The 13,818-nt window shown below is 41.1% G+C and overlaps 1 protein-coding gene across 1 annotated transcript; it reads right to left on the bottom strand.

Annotated features, from left to right (window-relative positions):
• Positions 1-174: 174 nt before the first annotated feature.
• zgc:154093 (uncharacterized protein LOC777623 homolog) lies at positions 175-2,261 on the bottom strand. Its single transcript, XM_013135247.3, has one exon. It carries the CDS (start codon positions 1,874-1,876, stop codon positions 1,037-1,039), a length of 840 nt encoding a protein of 279 aa, XP_012990701.1. The 5' UTR covers positions 1,877-2,261; the 3' UTR covers positions 175-1,036.
• Positions 2,262-13,818: the final 11,557 nt, after the last annotated feature.

The following is a 13,818-nucleotide window of genomic DNA, read 5'->3' as shown; positions in this document are numbered from 1 at the left end:
TTCTATTTATCCACAAAGGCCATTCGGTCCAATTCAGAGATACGTTTTATTGTATCATCCATTATAACTAATATATTTCCTGATATTACTTGTATTATTATGAGAGATCAGACATTTCTTTGTGAAGTGTATGGTATTTCCAGAAATATTTTCAGTAGGAATGATACAATGGTATAGTTTTTCCATATTTATTTTATGTTACAGTGATAAACATAACAACTGAAATACACTGCGATATAGCAATGCAAGAGAACAAAAAGCTGACAGGTTTTGTAATGAAGGAAACATTCCCTGGTCATCCAACTTCCAAAGAAAGACATTTTAGATACTTTAAATCCAATGCACTTCACTAACCAGAAAACACAGCCCATAGTTTTCTCGCTTGAAATGTTCCATTTGGGAGTAATTCCTACACCTGCCACTGGATGGCAACCAATAACAAAGCATAATCCATTCTAGGTAGTATTTTCCTGACAGAACAGTAAAATTCAATCAGATACATCCAGAACAAAAAACATGATGTGCCTGGAAAAATATCAACCATCATATGATATTTCTGAAAACAACACAAAAGCACAACGATTTTGGGCTTTTTAATTACATTATTTGTACACTCAGGCAACTGTCATCCTACTTCATCAGAAAACTACATCACCAAGGAAGTTAGTGAAGTATTTAATTACTATATGTGCCTTAACAATAAGTGAAATGCTGAAATACAAAATTAAAGTCTGCAAAAATGTAGACAGCACAAGGGGGGGAGAAATGCATGTCTCTTCCCCCATAAAATCTAAATACAAATGGTTGTCTTTGAAGCCACTATCCATCCTGTGTCCAGCCTGAATATTTTGCAGTCCCACAGTTCCAGCATCTTAACTCCCAAGTGTTTGTGTCTGTCAGTCCTGACACTATGTTTGGCCTCTTTCTCTTTGCTGGACCAGCCCAATCATTGTCCAGCTATATGGTGGATGGCAAAAAGAAGCACCCCTCTCTCTCTCTCTGCACAGCCACGTCTGAACCCCGTTCCTCCCTCTGCTCACAACTCCCAGCGGTCATCGGCGCCTTTGTAGCGGTCCATGATCCTCATCACATCCTCCAGGATGGACGGCCCCAGGTCCAGATCCAGGCCCATCAGGGACTCTGAACGAGAGACCCCAGGAGAGGGCCTCGGGCACACCGAGGGGGACTCACTGCGCTCGCTCCCGAGGTCTTCGTTACTCAGGCCGGCGTCTGAATCCAGGCTCAGCCCCCTCCGAGGGTCCAGGGGGCCACAGCTCTCTGACATGGAGTCCTCCGAGGAAGCCTCGGAGAAGGAGCCAGAGGAAGGCACTAGGTGCCTGAAGGAGTCGGAGTAGCAAAGGTCACGGCACGGGTCCATGTACCGGCCGACGCCCTGGTCACACACAGACATGGAGTGCTGCTGCTCCTGGGTCCCCCGGCTCTGCTGGCTGTGGTTGTCCTGCTGTGACGGCGGTGTGGAGTCCTCCAGATGGAGCCTAGGCGGCTTGGGCGGGGCCTGCTCGTGGGCAATGAACACCGGCATAGAGATGGTGGCCGTCAGCAGGCTGGTGGAGTGGTGGTAGGGGTTGCGGTGGCTGTTATAAGAGTGGTTGGATCCCGTGTTGCCGTCCAGCTGCCTCTCCATACTGTGCGAGCGTGGCAGGCGACTCTGGGCGGGCAGCATGTCCATCTTGCCCTGTAGGAACCCCACATCGCCGAACATGTCGGCCTTCCCGTCTGGCCCCACGTGGGCACTGTGGCGCACGTCCCCCAGCGGGGGGCTGATCATGTCACCGGAGAGGACGTCTCGCAGCTTGAGCTTCTTCCCCCGCTTGGGCGTGGTAGTCTTTAAGTACATAGGCGTCTTGGCTGGCATTCTGTTTCCCAGAATTCAGTTTGGGAGGTGTGTGTCTCTGAGTGTAGACTCAGTTTTTTTTAGGAAGAGAGCATCTTCAGTCTAGGTGTTTGATTTGAACCTCCGTTAAATTATACTCCAGACACTTTTAGTGAAGCAGTTGTATTTTCCAGTATTTTGTCCACTTCTTCCTGATCACATGTAAGCCTTGACCGGGGAGCAAGACACTCTTAAAAAGTCACCATCATACAAATAAAGTTGTGGGTGTTCTAGCTTCAAAGCCTCTTTCTCTCCTATCAGTTGGCCTTTCTGAAGATGAAGAATCCTTTGGCTGCCTTTGAGTCTGCTGATTCTCTGATGGGGCTCAGTAGCTTTTGGAATGTGACATCACAACACTAGTCTGGGAGTTCTGTGGAGCAACAGAGAGAAAAACAGAGAGAGATTTACAACCTTGGACAAGTAAGCCAGAGGCCAGAAATAAAAGGGGAAACACTCCAAGAATCTGTGTGTTTGCTGAGGGGAACTGCCTGAAACAGCCCAAAAATGCTTTTAGTTTTACATGAGTAGTGATTTGAGGTTTGTGTGGAGTGCTTCAATGAGTCACACAGTGAATCATGAAGTCCTTGAGAATTCGCAACGCATTCCAAAATCTGATTTATTAGCCTTTGCCAAGGAAGGTGTTTGTTTATAAGACTCTGCATGTCTCTGTTAACAATACTAAGTGTCTTTCTGCCTGTTATCAAGATTGTTGTAACAAGTTATCAAGGTTTCTGTGGTTCCTTTACTGGGACAAACATACTATACAGACGCATACAGACTCTTGGAGAAAAACCCACACTTTTCCTCACAAGATCTGTAAGCTCTTACAGGAAAAAAATACATACAAAATCTATTTTGGGTCATTTATGCCTTATGACATTTATTTTTATGCAGGACAAATGTGTACATGTATTTGGAAAAAGTGTGAAGGATTTGTTTCTCTAACACTACTGGTGAAGATTGATTCATTTGTGTTTTTGATTTAGTTTTACCAAGTTACAAAACAAATCTCAGGATAGGAGAGTAACAGCATTTAAAATGGATGGTATTTAAAATGTCCAATTGAAAAATCCTGAAAATGGACTGGGGGGTATTCAACCCTCAGACACCACCAGACGTTCCATGTTTTTGATCTACTTGCAGAGCTAGCACACCTGATTTGACCCGTCGGCTTATTTTCACCAAGCCTTTGATTAGTGAATCAGGTGTGCCTGTTCAGGGCTGTGACACGGGGGACATCTGGGGGTCCCTGGGGAGAGGGCTGAATACGTCTCCCATGACAATCACATATTGATGAGACTTAAAATACAATGAGTGTCTCACAATGAGTTTTGTTGCCAGGCATTTCTATTCACTACTCCACAGTCAACAGATTTGCTTGAATCCCCGCCAGCCCCAGGTATTATATTGTATAAGCATTGAGTGGTAGTACTGTTGTCTGTCTTGATGTGTGTTAAGACGGTACTTTGTACCGCACCCAATCAAGTCCATGCGTCTCTGACCGTCGTGTGAAATGTATCACATGAGCTTTACATCTGAAGCTTCTTGAGATTTTCACGAAAGAATGCTGGGGCTTGCTCTTCACAGAGTTGGTGGTGGTCCTCACAGTTTTAATTGACCACAGAGTCGTTGAGACAGGGCATTGTGCCACTGACTAGTGACATCAGAATGGGGGCTGATAGTGAAGGATTTCCTCGGCTCCCAAGGGTCTGTACCATTTTTTGTTATACACCCTGAGATAAGATAGACCCAAGGCAATGTTTACGGCCCTTTTCAAAGTCTATGTGAGAAGGGTGTTTCTGTGCATTTCAGATAAGCGAGTCATTAAAGAATGTAGGTGTCAATGAATTTAGAAGAGATCCATTCACACACACTTAATACCTGTATTTTGGTTCCAAGGGCTGGGAAATGCAGGAATCAGGAGCTTGTAGCCTAGGGTGACCCAGCAATCCTGTCCTGTTACACCCATCATTCAGAATGCCCAGCTCATCTAGTTATGGTGACTGATTTACACCATTTAAAAGATCAAGGGTGTTTAATCAAACGCGCACACACACATATTCTTTGTCATGAATAAATACAAAATATTAATGGTTACATATAAAACATTTTTCCTAATATTTTCTGATTTCCTTGACACAAGAACCATTTAACACTGTGGAATTTTGGAAACTGCTGAACCAACACGTGAGACCAACACGTATTTATTGAACCAATTAAACATCTGTTTCTAGTTTCTTCAAAGAACTTCTATTTTTTCTCTGTGTATAATAAGCAGTACTTATTACCTCTCCAGTTACCTCTCTCAGTTGGCACTGACTCACGGACTCACAGACTCACGGACTCACACTTGTCCTGAATTTCCTAATTTGACTAATTGTCCATTCACATTGGAAAATATATTTAAATATTCTATATTTATTTTTTTACGCCAAATTGATTTGGTGAGAATGCCAAATATTAGCTTTTCTTCCAATAAAAGGTAAATATTTTTTTACTTTCTGCTCAAGTTATAGCTGTAAAAGTAATTTATGTGGAAGATCTTGTCTATAGCAATTGATCAAAATCAAACATTCACATTAACTTCCCAATAAACTAAATCAGGAGATACGTCCTATAATACAATCAGCCGCACAGCTAATTTCCATTATTTAATATTTAAAATAGTCATTATAGAAATATTACAGTAATTATAGAAATTGTAGTTATAAGTTTCTACCTATCCATTTACACTTGCAATGTCATTTTAATACTCCATTCCGTAACATTTCAATGGGACTTTACACACGGTAGGGCTTTAACAGCACCCCCAGGGGCAGAGGTCTTGGGCGTGAAACTGACTGTTTCAAACTTTGTATAGTTTTCCAACCTCATCAATAGAACTAGAAGGTTTCAAATCACAGAAGAGGATAGTGGAAATGGATACAAATTTGGTTTTCAACAACAGCATAAATGAGATGGGGGGACTTTCGAGAGGTCAAGAGCACTGGACTGGTATATATGTCTCCTGATTCTAATACCCGTGCCAACAGGATAAAAAATAAGCATGTTTTGCCCTTGAGCAAGGACTTAACCTTAATTGCAAATGTGAGCCTCCACGATAAGACTGTCTGCTAAATAGCTTGAATATTCCCTTTTCCAAAACAGTCCCTGAAAAGGTATATTCAGTAGGATTGGGAAATGTCTCACTCATTCTGAAAATAACCCCTGTATAATAATTTAATAGATTGGGTGTCAGATTATTTTGTTGGTCTGTAATTGCAAAACCACATCTGTCATCAAAAGAGAGCAAAACATATGTCAACCCCAGGGCCAAGAGAGTTAGCCTTAATTGATCCCATGTTATTTCCGTAAATAAGAATCTGTTCTTAGCAAACTTACCTGGGAAAAAAACAGTAAGAAAATAGAGCTAGTTGAATGCTGATGAGGCAATGCATAATGAAATGTAGACCTATTGCCAGTCAGTAAAAGTCCTTTGCCATCTGGCTTGTGGAAAACTGATCTGGATTTCTATTGATATTGCAGAGACACACTCAGGGTGCTTTCCTTGATTAAAGTCCCAGGTCCTTGTGACCTTGAGTAACGTAGTCTCTTTCAGCCCCATGTGTTCCTGGGTTGTACCGACACAGGCCTTATGTAATAGTCGGGGCTCTGAGATCATCCAATTCCCGGACATCTCCAAGTTAACTGTTTGGTACCAATGTAGAGCTACTAATCCACACACCCAGGTCGGCGATTTTAAACGCGATTTTCCAATGTAGCAAACAGTGGCTTAGATTTCTAGGCCTGTTGGACTCTGTTAATAACCGCTGAGGTGTATCCGTATATATGTTTTCAAGAGGCCACTGATGTTGGATATTGCATATAGCTACTACATATATAAGAGAAATAATGTGATGATGTAGCCCAATAACAGGTGTATAACTGCAAACTGATTTTAAAGTAGGTTTTACAGCTCTGGCTGTGGAACAAACCGTTATATCACACGCTCTATATTAAGCATGTAATCTTCTTAAGACAGATCCATCATAATGACATGCAGTGGTTCCATTATCGAATATTATCCATATTGGCCAACAGAGTGAGCAAGTCAAACTACGCGCGTCTCATGTGAACACTAATTTAAACCCATTTAGATGTTGGTATCTGTAAACAAACTGGGATAGCCTATACATGTTTTAATAGCGTCCTGACATTTATGCTTGTACGAGGTAAAATGATAGCCCATATTAGAGACGATATTTTAATAATGATTTAGCTGAGACATATTAGCTGGGCAATGGTCAATTATTTGGCTCCATACTTTGGAGCCAAATTAGAGAACAGTTTTAATTTCGTAATACAAGGAAAGATACAGAAATATGTTCTAAATATAATATAGTTCAGCAAATACTTGCCTGACTTGTAGAGTAGTATATTTTCATATGGAAGAATCTGGCTGTGTGGATATAGTCCAACGTTAAGACGTGAGATTCTCTAGCTGGTGGACAGGTAAACCTCTTACTGCGAACTGTTTCTGAAGTCGATGGGCACTGATCACAGTAAAGTCTGGGAGGAGAAGGGCGGGGTGTGATGGTTGTTAATGAACAAAGTGGGAGGATCCTGTTACACGCACTCTGGAGTGCAAGGGGTTTAACTATTCGTCGTGTATGGCAACAGATATAAAAATACGATTGGAAATTAACCACACAGCCTATTAAATCGTATTTAAGCAGTATATGAAGTTCAGTGAAGCTCAAACACAAGTGATGCGTACATTGTGCGCAAACAGGTCAACCAATTAGCAATACGCATAGCCTAATGGTATTATGTTTTATGGTGACCGTCAGCATTTTCAGACGTTCTTGTCATTGCCTTTCTGTCTCCGGGGAACTGACTACAAACGGCTCCAAAGTGTCTGGGCAGGCCCACTGTAGGGAGAGATCATTAATCTGACTGCAGATCAACGGATGGCGCAGTAGCTCTCTAAAAAAATCACGTTGCATCATTAGCTTTACCTGCAGAGGTAATTCAGGCGGTCAAAAGTTTAGATTTTTTGAATGTTTGTATTTATTATTATTACCAAGAAAAAATTTATGTAATTGGGTTTTAAGTATAGAGGGTGTAATAACAAAACAATGTCATATGAATAATATATATTATATAAATCATATAAATATAGTTCTGTAATATATGGGAGGAATTTTACTATTTGTAAAAAGAAAATACAATACAGTGATGTGAATCATCAAGCTGACTACCACTAAGTCTATGGTTAAGCCCCCATTTTGCCAGTAGCTAACGAGAGGCTGGGAAGCTGATGAGCAGTGAAAGTTGTCCAGGATTGCTCTCGGAGCCAGGAAGTAATGTCACCCAACTGAGATCATAAGGAGAGTAAATGAGACCTCAACCATGTTGACCCGTGTCTCCACGGTGACCCATAGCCAATGAAATTGATTTCTGTTTAATTTCTATTCATCTTGATAACATGAATGGTTTCAAAGTTGAAAAGAAATTGTCCAGACATGTAAAAAAGAAAAACACAACTTTCTGGGGGTTGTACTTTTTCACAAAACTGTACTTAGAAAGCCCAAATGTTGACATCTTAAATTTCCCACATAAAAGTCTGAAATGAGGTACGTGGGTGGGCCTATGCACACTGTGCCTAATTATAAATTAATAATGCAGACAGGGGAGGAGCAAACAGGTTTCTGAAAACAGAGCAAGAACTGATTTGCATTCAAGATAGGATGAGATTGTATTTATTTTTCAAGTTCAGTATGGATTTCTGTGCAGGTCTGTAAGACATATTTTTCGCTGAATTGATTTCACACTGCAAAATTGCAAGCAGAACCAAAGAAAAGTAATTTCACTTTTATAGTCTTGTGGTTTAAATGCTCATTAAAGTTAAACCCAAGAACTTGCCAGTGTAATTGTTTACAGGCTCCAATACAGACACAAAGACAGACATAGCCCCTCCACACACACAAACACATACACTCACACACACACACACACACACACACACCATAGAATTCAAACCTTTGAAGTGAATCTGAACACAAGATAAGGACTGAAACAGGGCCAAGCAATTTGCCTGATCCAAGATGTCTCACACACTCCAACACAGAGGGAGTTATGAAAATGGTTGTGTATTTGGGTGCAGGCAGGATGGGGAAGTCAAACTCACCCCTTCAAAGCCAGGGGGCCTAGTCCCTCCACCATGCTTATTATCTGTTTTATCTGTTTTATTATCTGTTTTATCATATGTAGCAAGCCTTCCTTGTTGTGTAGGTTCAACCGCTGGCCTGCTCAAACAGCAAAGGACAGATAGAATAACCCCTCTCAGTCTGGAGGCCCTCCCCAACCCTTTAGAAAGCCTCCAATGGTCACCGAAATCCATCAAGGTCTCCATTGTTGGTAAGAGAACACGGACAATCCAACAGTAGTCACTTGGATTTGAGTGGATTTGTGTGGTGGAAGTCACAGACAATGGACTGCTGAGCAAGGGAGTGACCTCACAGGCAGGAATCCTGGGAATTCTGGGATGAGTGTGTTCATGTCATGTGGTTTCCATTACAGATGAGTGAGTGCTTCAGCTTAACTCAGGGGGGAGATGAACCTAGCGGCTTCATTCGAAAAGGATGACTCAAAATAGGAGGTTGAGGAAATAATTAGAAATGTCAAGTTCTACTGAGCTCTGTCAGTGAGGCACCAATTACCTTGAATTAACTGCAACTGTTTACCAACTGTAGGCAGTTTGGGCATGTCAGTTATGGTTAGTCACATAAAATGCAGGACACCTTTTTGTCAGTAGTACTGGGTAAGGAAGGAGAACTACCATAAATTATTGTGTTGGTATATTTCAGTTCTTTCCCGTCTCATTGAAAACTTGTCATGAAAGTTCTGTAGTACAAAAATACACATGCATTTCACTTTATTGAATGAACCTGGAAAATTAATTTGCAGTCATTTTTTCCACACTTTTTTCCCCCCTGGTGCATTCGTTTAGCCTGTGAAACACATAACAATGGAGAGGGTGTGGCAATTGAGAATAACAGAGAAAAAAGGAAGGATGCTGTAAAATTAGTTGTCCTCCACACTACTGCGAACACAGGTTGAAGAAAAGGACTAGGCCTATGGTGGACTAGGCCTATGGTGGACTAGGCCTAAGGTTTAGGGCTGTTGCTACCATTGGGATAAATCAGGATGTTAGAGGAATGAGGAGACTGAGCCACACAAACAGATCCCATTGGGGTTTGAAGTTACAGAACTGTTGTGTTTCTTCATGCTGTACTGACAACGAGGGAAATGTCCTGGCAGTGACAGCAGCACATGAAACATTAATTGTTAAATGACTGTTTTAAAAGACTCATACTTGCTGCATCACTCTAAAAAAGGAAGAAAGGCAAGACGGCCATGGAATCACCAACACCAATGAAAGCCAAGGGAGAAAGCTAACTGCACCCTGAACAGTGCAGAAATGTCAATGAACTCAGTGGGCAATTAGCCAGGAAGGGGTGTGGCCATAGTAGAGGGAAAACCTGGCGGCTGCCATGAGCCTCGGTAACACAGGCAGATAGACATTATTGAAAAGGAGAAGCCTGTCACTCTCCATCTCACTGTATTTCTCTTCCAGTTTTTTTATTAGTATTCTCTGTTTCTCTCACACACTCACACACACATCCCTCAAGAAGGCTGGTCGTTCCTGTCTCCTCCCTTTCCCTTAATTCCATATGACCCGCGCAAGGGAGCCGGGGTGGATTTGCGGGTCATGGACGAGGGCACGTTAGAACAAACAAACTGAAATGGACAACAAAAAAGAAAGAGAGGAAGGGTCTGTTCAAAACAATACACGGCCAAACCTAGGTGGATGGCTCTTTGTCAATTGTGTTAGATAGTACATTGGGCAGGAACATTTTGAAAACACTGGAAGCCTAAAAAAAGTGTGTACAAGGAAAGTATGCTAAGAACATTTATAGCAATGACATGGGAGCCATTCGTGTTAACAATCTTGCTTAAGGACAAAACAAAAGCATTTTTTAACCTTGTCCACTCTGGGCACCGAACCAGCAACATTTGGTTTCCTAGTCCAACGCTTCTGACCACAAGACCACCATGGCATCCCTGGTACTAAAAGTGAACCTGGGAAATGCTACACCAATAAAACTGAGAAACAGAAATAAACAGAGTTCACGACTCATTGAATGTGGCCATGCTGCTCTCGCTGGGAAGAGGGGCACATAGCTCCACAGTGAGTGGGGCGGCAAGTTCACAAGCTGACATCCCAGAGGGACTTCTCCCAATCTCTCATGCCAATGTTTACCCTGAACATGTGTTTTTGTAGCAGAGCAGCATGTTGAGGTTTTCGCGCACTACAGGTCACCCAGGCATTTGGAAATCATCTGTCATCCCGTTCTGTAGAAAGATTCTGGATTTTGTGTGTGCTTTTGATCACAACAGAATGGGGATTTTGAGGAATGCCTTATAAAATGAAATGTCTTGTGCTTTCTTAATCACATTAAATCGCAGCTTCTTGTCTTGGTTATATTGTAGATTACCATGTCAGGTTGTCACCCTGCAGTCAGCATAAACCCACCTAAACCATAATTCCCTGTGATACAGTTGTGATTACTTATTAATGTGGAGATATAAGGTTTAAGGTTCTCCGTCTCAGTTTATAAAAGCCTGAAAGAAATAGAAGCTAAAATAGATCATATCTGTTAATATGCTTCATGGCAACAAAAAACAGTATATTTTCTGCTGCAGTTTGTGTTATTTCCAAAAGCAGCCAACTTTGTTTTGACCTTTTTCCTAAACGGTCACCGTGTTGACGAGGAGGAAAGTTGTCTCTACTCCTCCTTGGAATTCCTCCAAAGGGGACAGGAAATGGGGAGGGGGGGTATGGGGGTGGGGTGTACAAACTGTGACTGAAGGCTGCATGGGAATCGCAAACGTGACGATCCCAGACGTTTGGCACAACACTTTGAGGGGGTTCAAGGGGAGCCACAGGGGAGATGGACACGCCATTCTCAGGAGGAATAGGAAAACCACTGTCAATCCCCACCTCAAAGAAACACAACCGACCCCATGTGCGTAAGCTTGTCATGTGCGCGTCAGAAGCACACTTTCTTTTTTAATTATTTGACTGACTCTAAGGCCATGTTGTTATGGATATTATGTGCATTTTGCAATGTGTGCATTCATTGTTCACAGGGAAGCATAGTTGCTGGAGGCATGCCACATGGGCCTAGGTCACATCGCAGAACAACTTGACACAATAGAAAGATCTCTGTGTTATATCTCCATCAGAAACATACCAAGAGGTTGATGTCAGTCTTCTCATCCAAATGTACAATCATGTTACAGATGCTAAAAGACTTCAATGGTACATTGTTCATGGGAGAAAAACAAAGATTTTTCGGTAAAAGTTAGCCTTGAAAATGTTTTCATATCAGTGCATGTTAACAGTGAGTTCGGGAAGTATTCAGACCCCTTCACTTTTTCTACATTTTGCTAGTCATATTCTAAAATGGATTCAAAGAAATCCAAAGAAATCCACACAAATTCCAATAATAACCTGTGTGCTTATGGTCATTGTCCTGAGTGCTCTGGATGTAGGATTTCATCAAGGACCTCTATGTACTTTGGTCCATTCATCTTTCCCTAGATCCTGACTAGTGGTCCAGTCCCAGGCATTCAGGCCATAGGGTTCAACCTTGGTTTCACAAGACCAAAGAATCTTGTTTCTCATTGTCTGAGTCTTTTAGGTGCCTTTTGACAAACCGAGGAGCGTCTTCCGTTGGTTTTTCCTCTGACAAGCACTATCAACCATGGGACAGTGCAGACAGGTGTGTGTCTTTCCAAATCATGTCCAATCAATTGAAATTAAAACAGATGTTGTAGAAAGTTGTAGAAACATCAAACAAAGATAATGGGAAACAGAATGCATTTGCACTCAATATTGAATGTCATCGCAAAATGCCTGAACACTTAAGTAAATATTACTTTTTTTTTTAATACATTTGCAATAATGGGTTTTTGCTGTGTTATTATGGGGTATTGTATTGTATGTAGACTGATGACGGAAAACAATTTGTAAGCCATTTTAGAATAACATAACAGAATGTGGAAAAACTGAAGGGGTCTGAGTACTTTAGGAATTCTCTGTACTTTCAAAGCTCAATGATTGTATGACTTCATTTTGGAAGTTTAAAAACGTATTTCCCGACATGGAATAAGCCTTGTCCTGGATATAAATTATTATTTTCTTTTGAGAATGACAGTCCAGAACTAGGCATTTTGAGTTTAGAAGGATTCCACTTGACTGAAGGAGGGCATGGATCTAGCAGAAATGTACAGTGGCTCTCAAAAGTATTCACCCCCTTGGACTTTCATATTTTATTGTGTTACAAAATGTTTTTGCGACTGATCAACATTAAAAACCTTTGTAATGTCAAAGTAAAAAATAAAATCAACTAATTCTTCTAAAATAATTGCGAACAGAAATGAGGAAATCAGTGATTGTATAAGGTTCCACCCTCTTTAGTCATAGACACGTTTGGCAGCAATATCAGCCATGAGTCTATTTGGATAAGTCTCTACTAGCTTTGCACCTCTGGATACAGAAATGTATGCCCACTGTTCTTTGCAAAATAGCTCAAGCTCCGTCAAGTTAGATGGGGAGCTCTGGTGAATGTAAATTTTCATTAGGCCGGTGCCAAGCATAGTTCTTAGCCACTGTAACAGTTAAATCTATACATAGTGAAGGTACATGCTGCTTTATATAGCACCCCTGATCTTCTACGGGATTAAAACAGGACAGGATGCGAAGTCACCTGGGACTTGTAGTAATGCCATCAGACCACAGTACTCTACTGAAGAATTTAGTCCTAAAGATATTCTTAACTTCAAATGTCCACAGTTTTCATAAGATTGTCTCGGCAGCACAAATCCAAACCATTTCGTTTCAAACGGTGATCTGCTCGTCTATGTGCTACAGAGCCCCAGAAATGACTTGAAGCAAAAGAGAAAATATTTTGAAGCCCCAAAATACAATTTGAAGGGAAGAAAATCATTATTTTAATGCCTCAAAATAAATGTTTAGAGAACACAATTTTGAGGCCTCAAACGTGTTTTTATGGTACAAAAACATTCAAACACAAATAGAAGGTATACATCTCATGACAAATTAACACAGGCTCTCTCAGGTCTATTCAACAGTCATGGCTAAAAGGGATACAGCTGAGTTGTTTCCCCCCGGCAAACATCTATACGATTACATCGTTGTTTCAGTGAAGAATACATTCATGTTCAAGTTATATAGCAATGCTGTACAATTTATCAAGCTAATATTGCCCACAATGCACCATGATTTCTGCCTTAATTATGGTTACACGTCAATGTAGCTGAGGAAAAGGGAGGCAAGTAAGATTCCATTTATTTTAAATAGTCACCTCGAATTTGATTTCTGCTACTTTGTGTTTCTCACACGTCATATGGGATTTCACATATTTAATTCACATAGTGCCAAGTTTTAAAGACTTTCAAAGACAGTAGACTGTTTTCTTTCCCTTCAACTGAGTGCAACCACAAAGCAAAGTAGCTGTTTTCCAACTTATGATTGAACTTGCATTTTCCCATAGTACATGCGGGAAGTACCAGCCAATCTCTATGTAGCTAGCTAAATTACCTAGCTAGTTATCTACCTCAAACAACGGTTTTGTGAGAAAAGCAGTCAATCCTCACATCAAGTGTCTTGCTGACATCCAGCATTCTGGTTGAAATCGTGGTACCTCTCTGGTCTTGACCAAAGCTAAAACGCATTCACAAAACACACATTTTACTGCGTCACCTCTTCACAATGCTAACATAATAATTTCAGACCTTGAAATAGACAAAATAGGGCAATTTAAGACTTTTCAATGCGTTGTATTCAACAATTG

Source organism: Esox lucius, chromosome 1, assembly GCF_011004845.1.
Source record: "Esox lucius isolate fEsoLuc1 chromosome 1, fEsoLuc1.pri, whole genome shotgun sequence".
Taxonomy (NCBI): Eukaryota; Metazoa; Chordata; class Actinopteri; order Esociformes; family Esocidae; genus Esox; species Esox lucius.
The sequence above is the reverse complement of the archived record's forward strand: the minus strand, read 5'-3'. Positions and strand labels throughout refer to the sequence as shown.

Bases quoted from the DNA above. Each gene is read 5' to 3' on its own strand.
- zgc:154093 (XM_013135247.3), bottom strand. From the start codon at position 1,876: ATGCCAGCCAAGACGCCTATGTACTTAAAGACTACCACGCCCAAGCGG.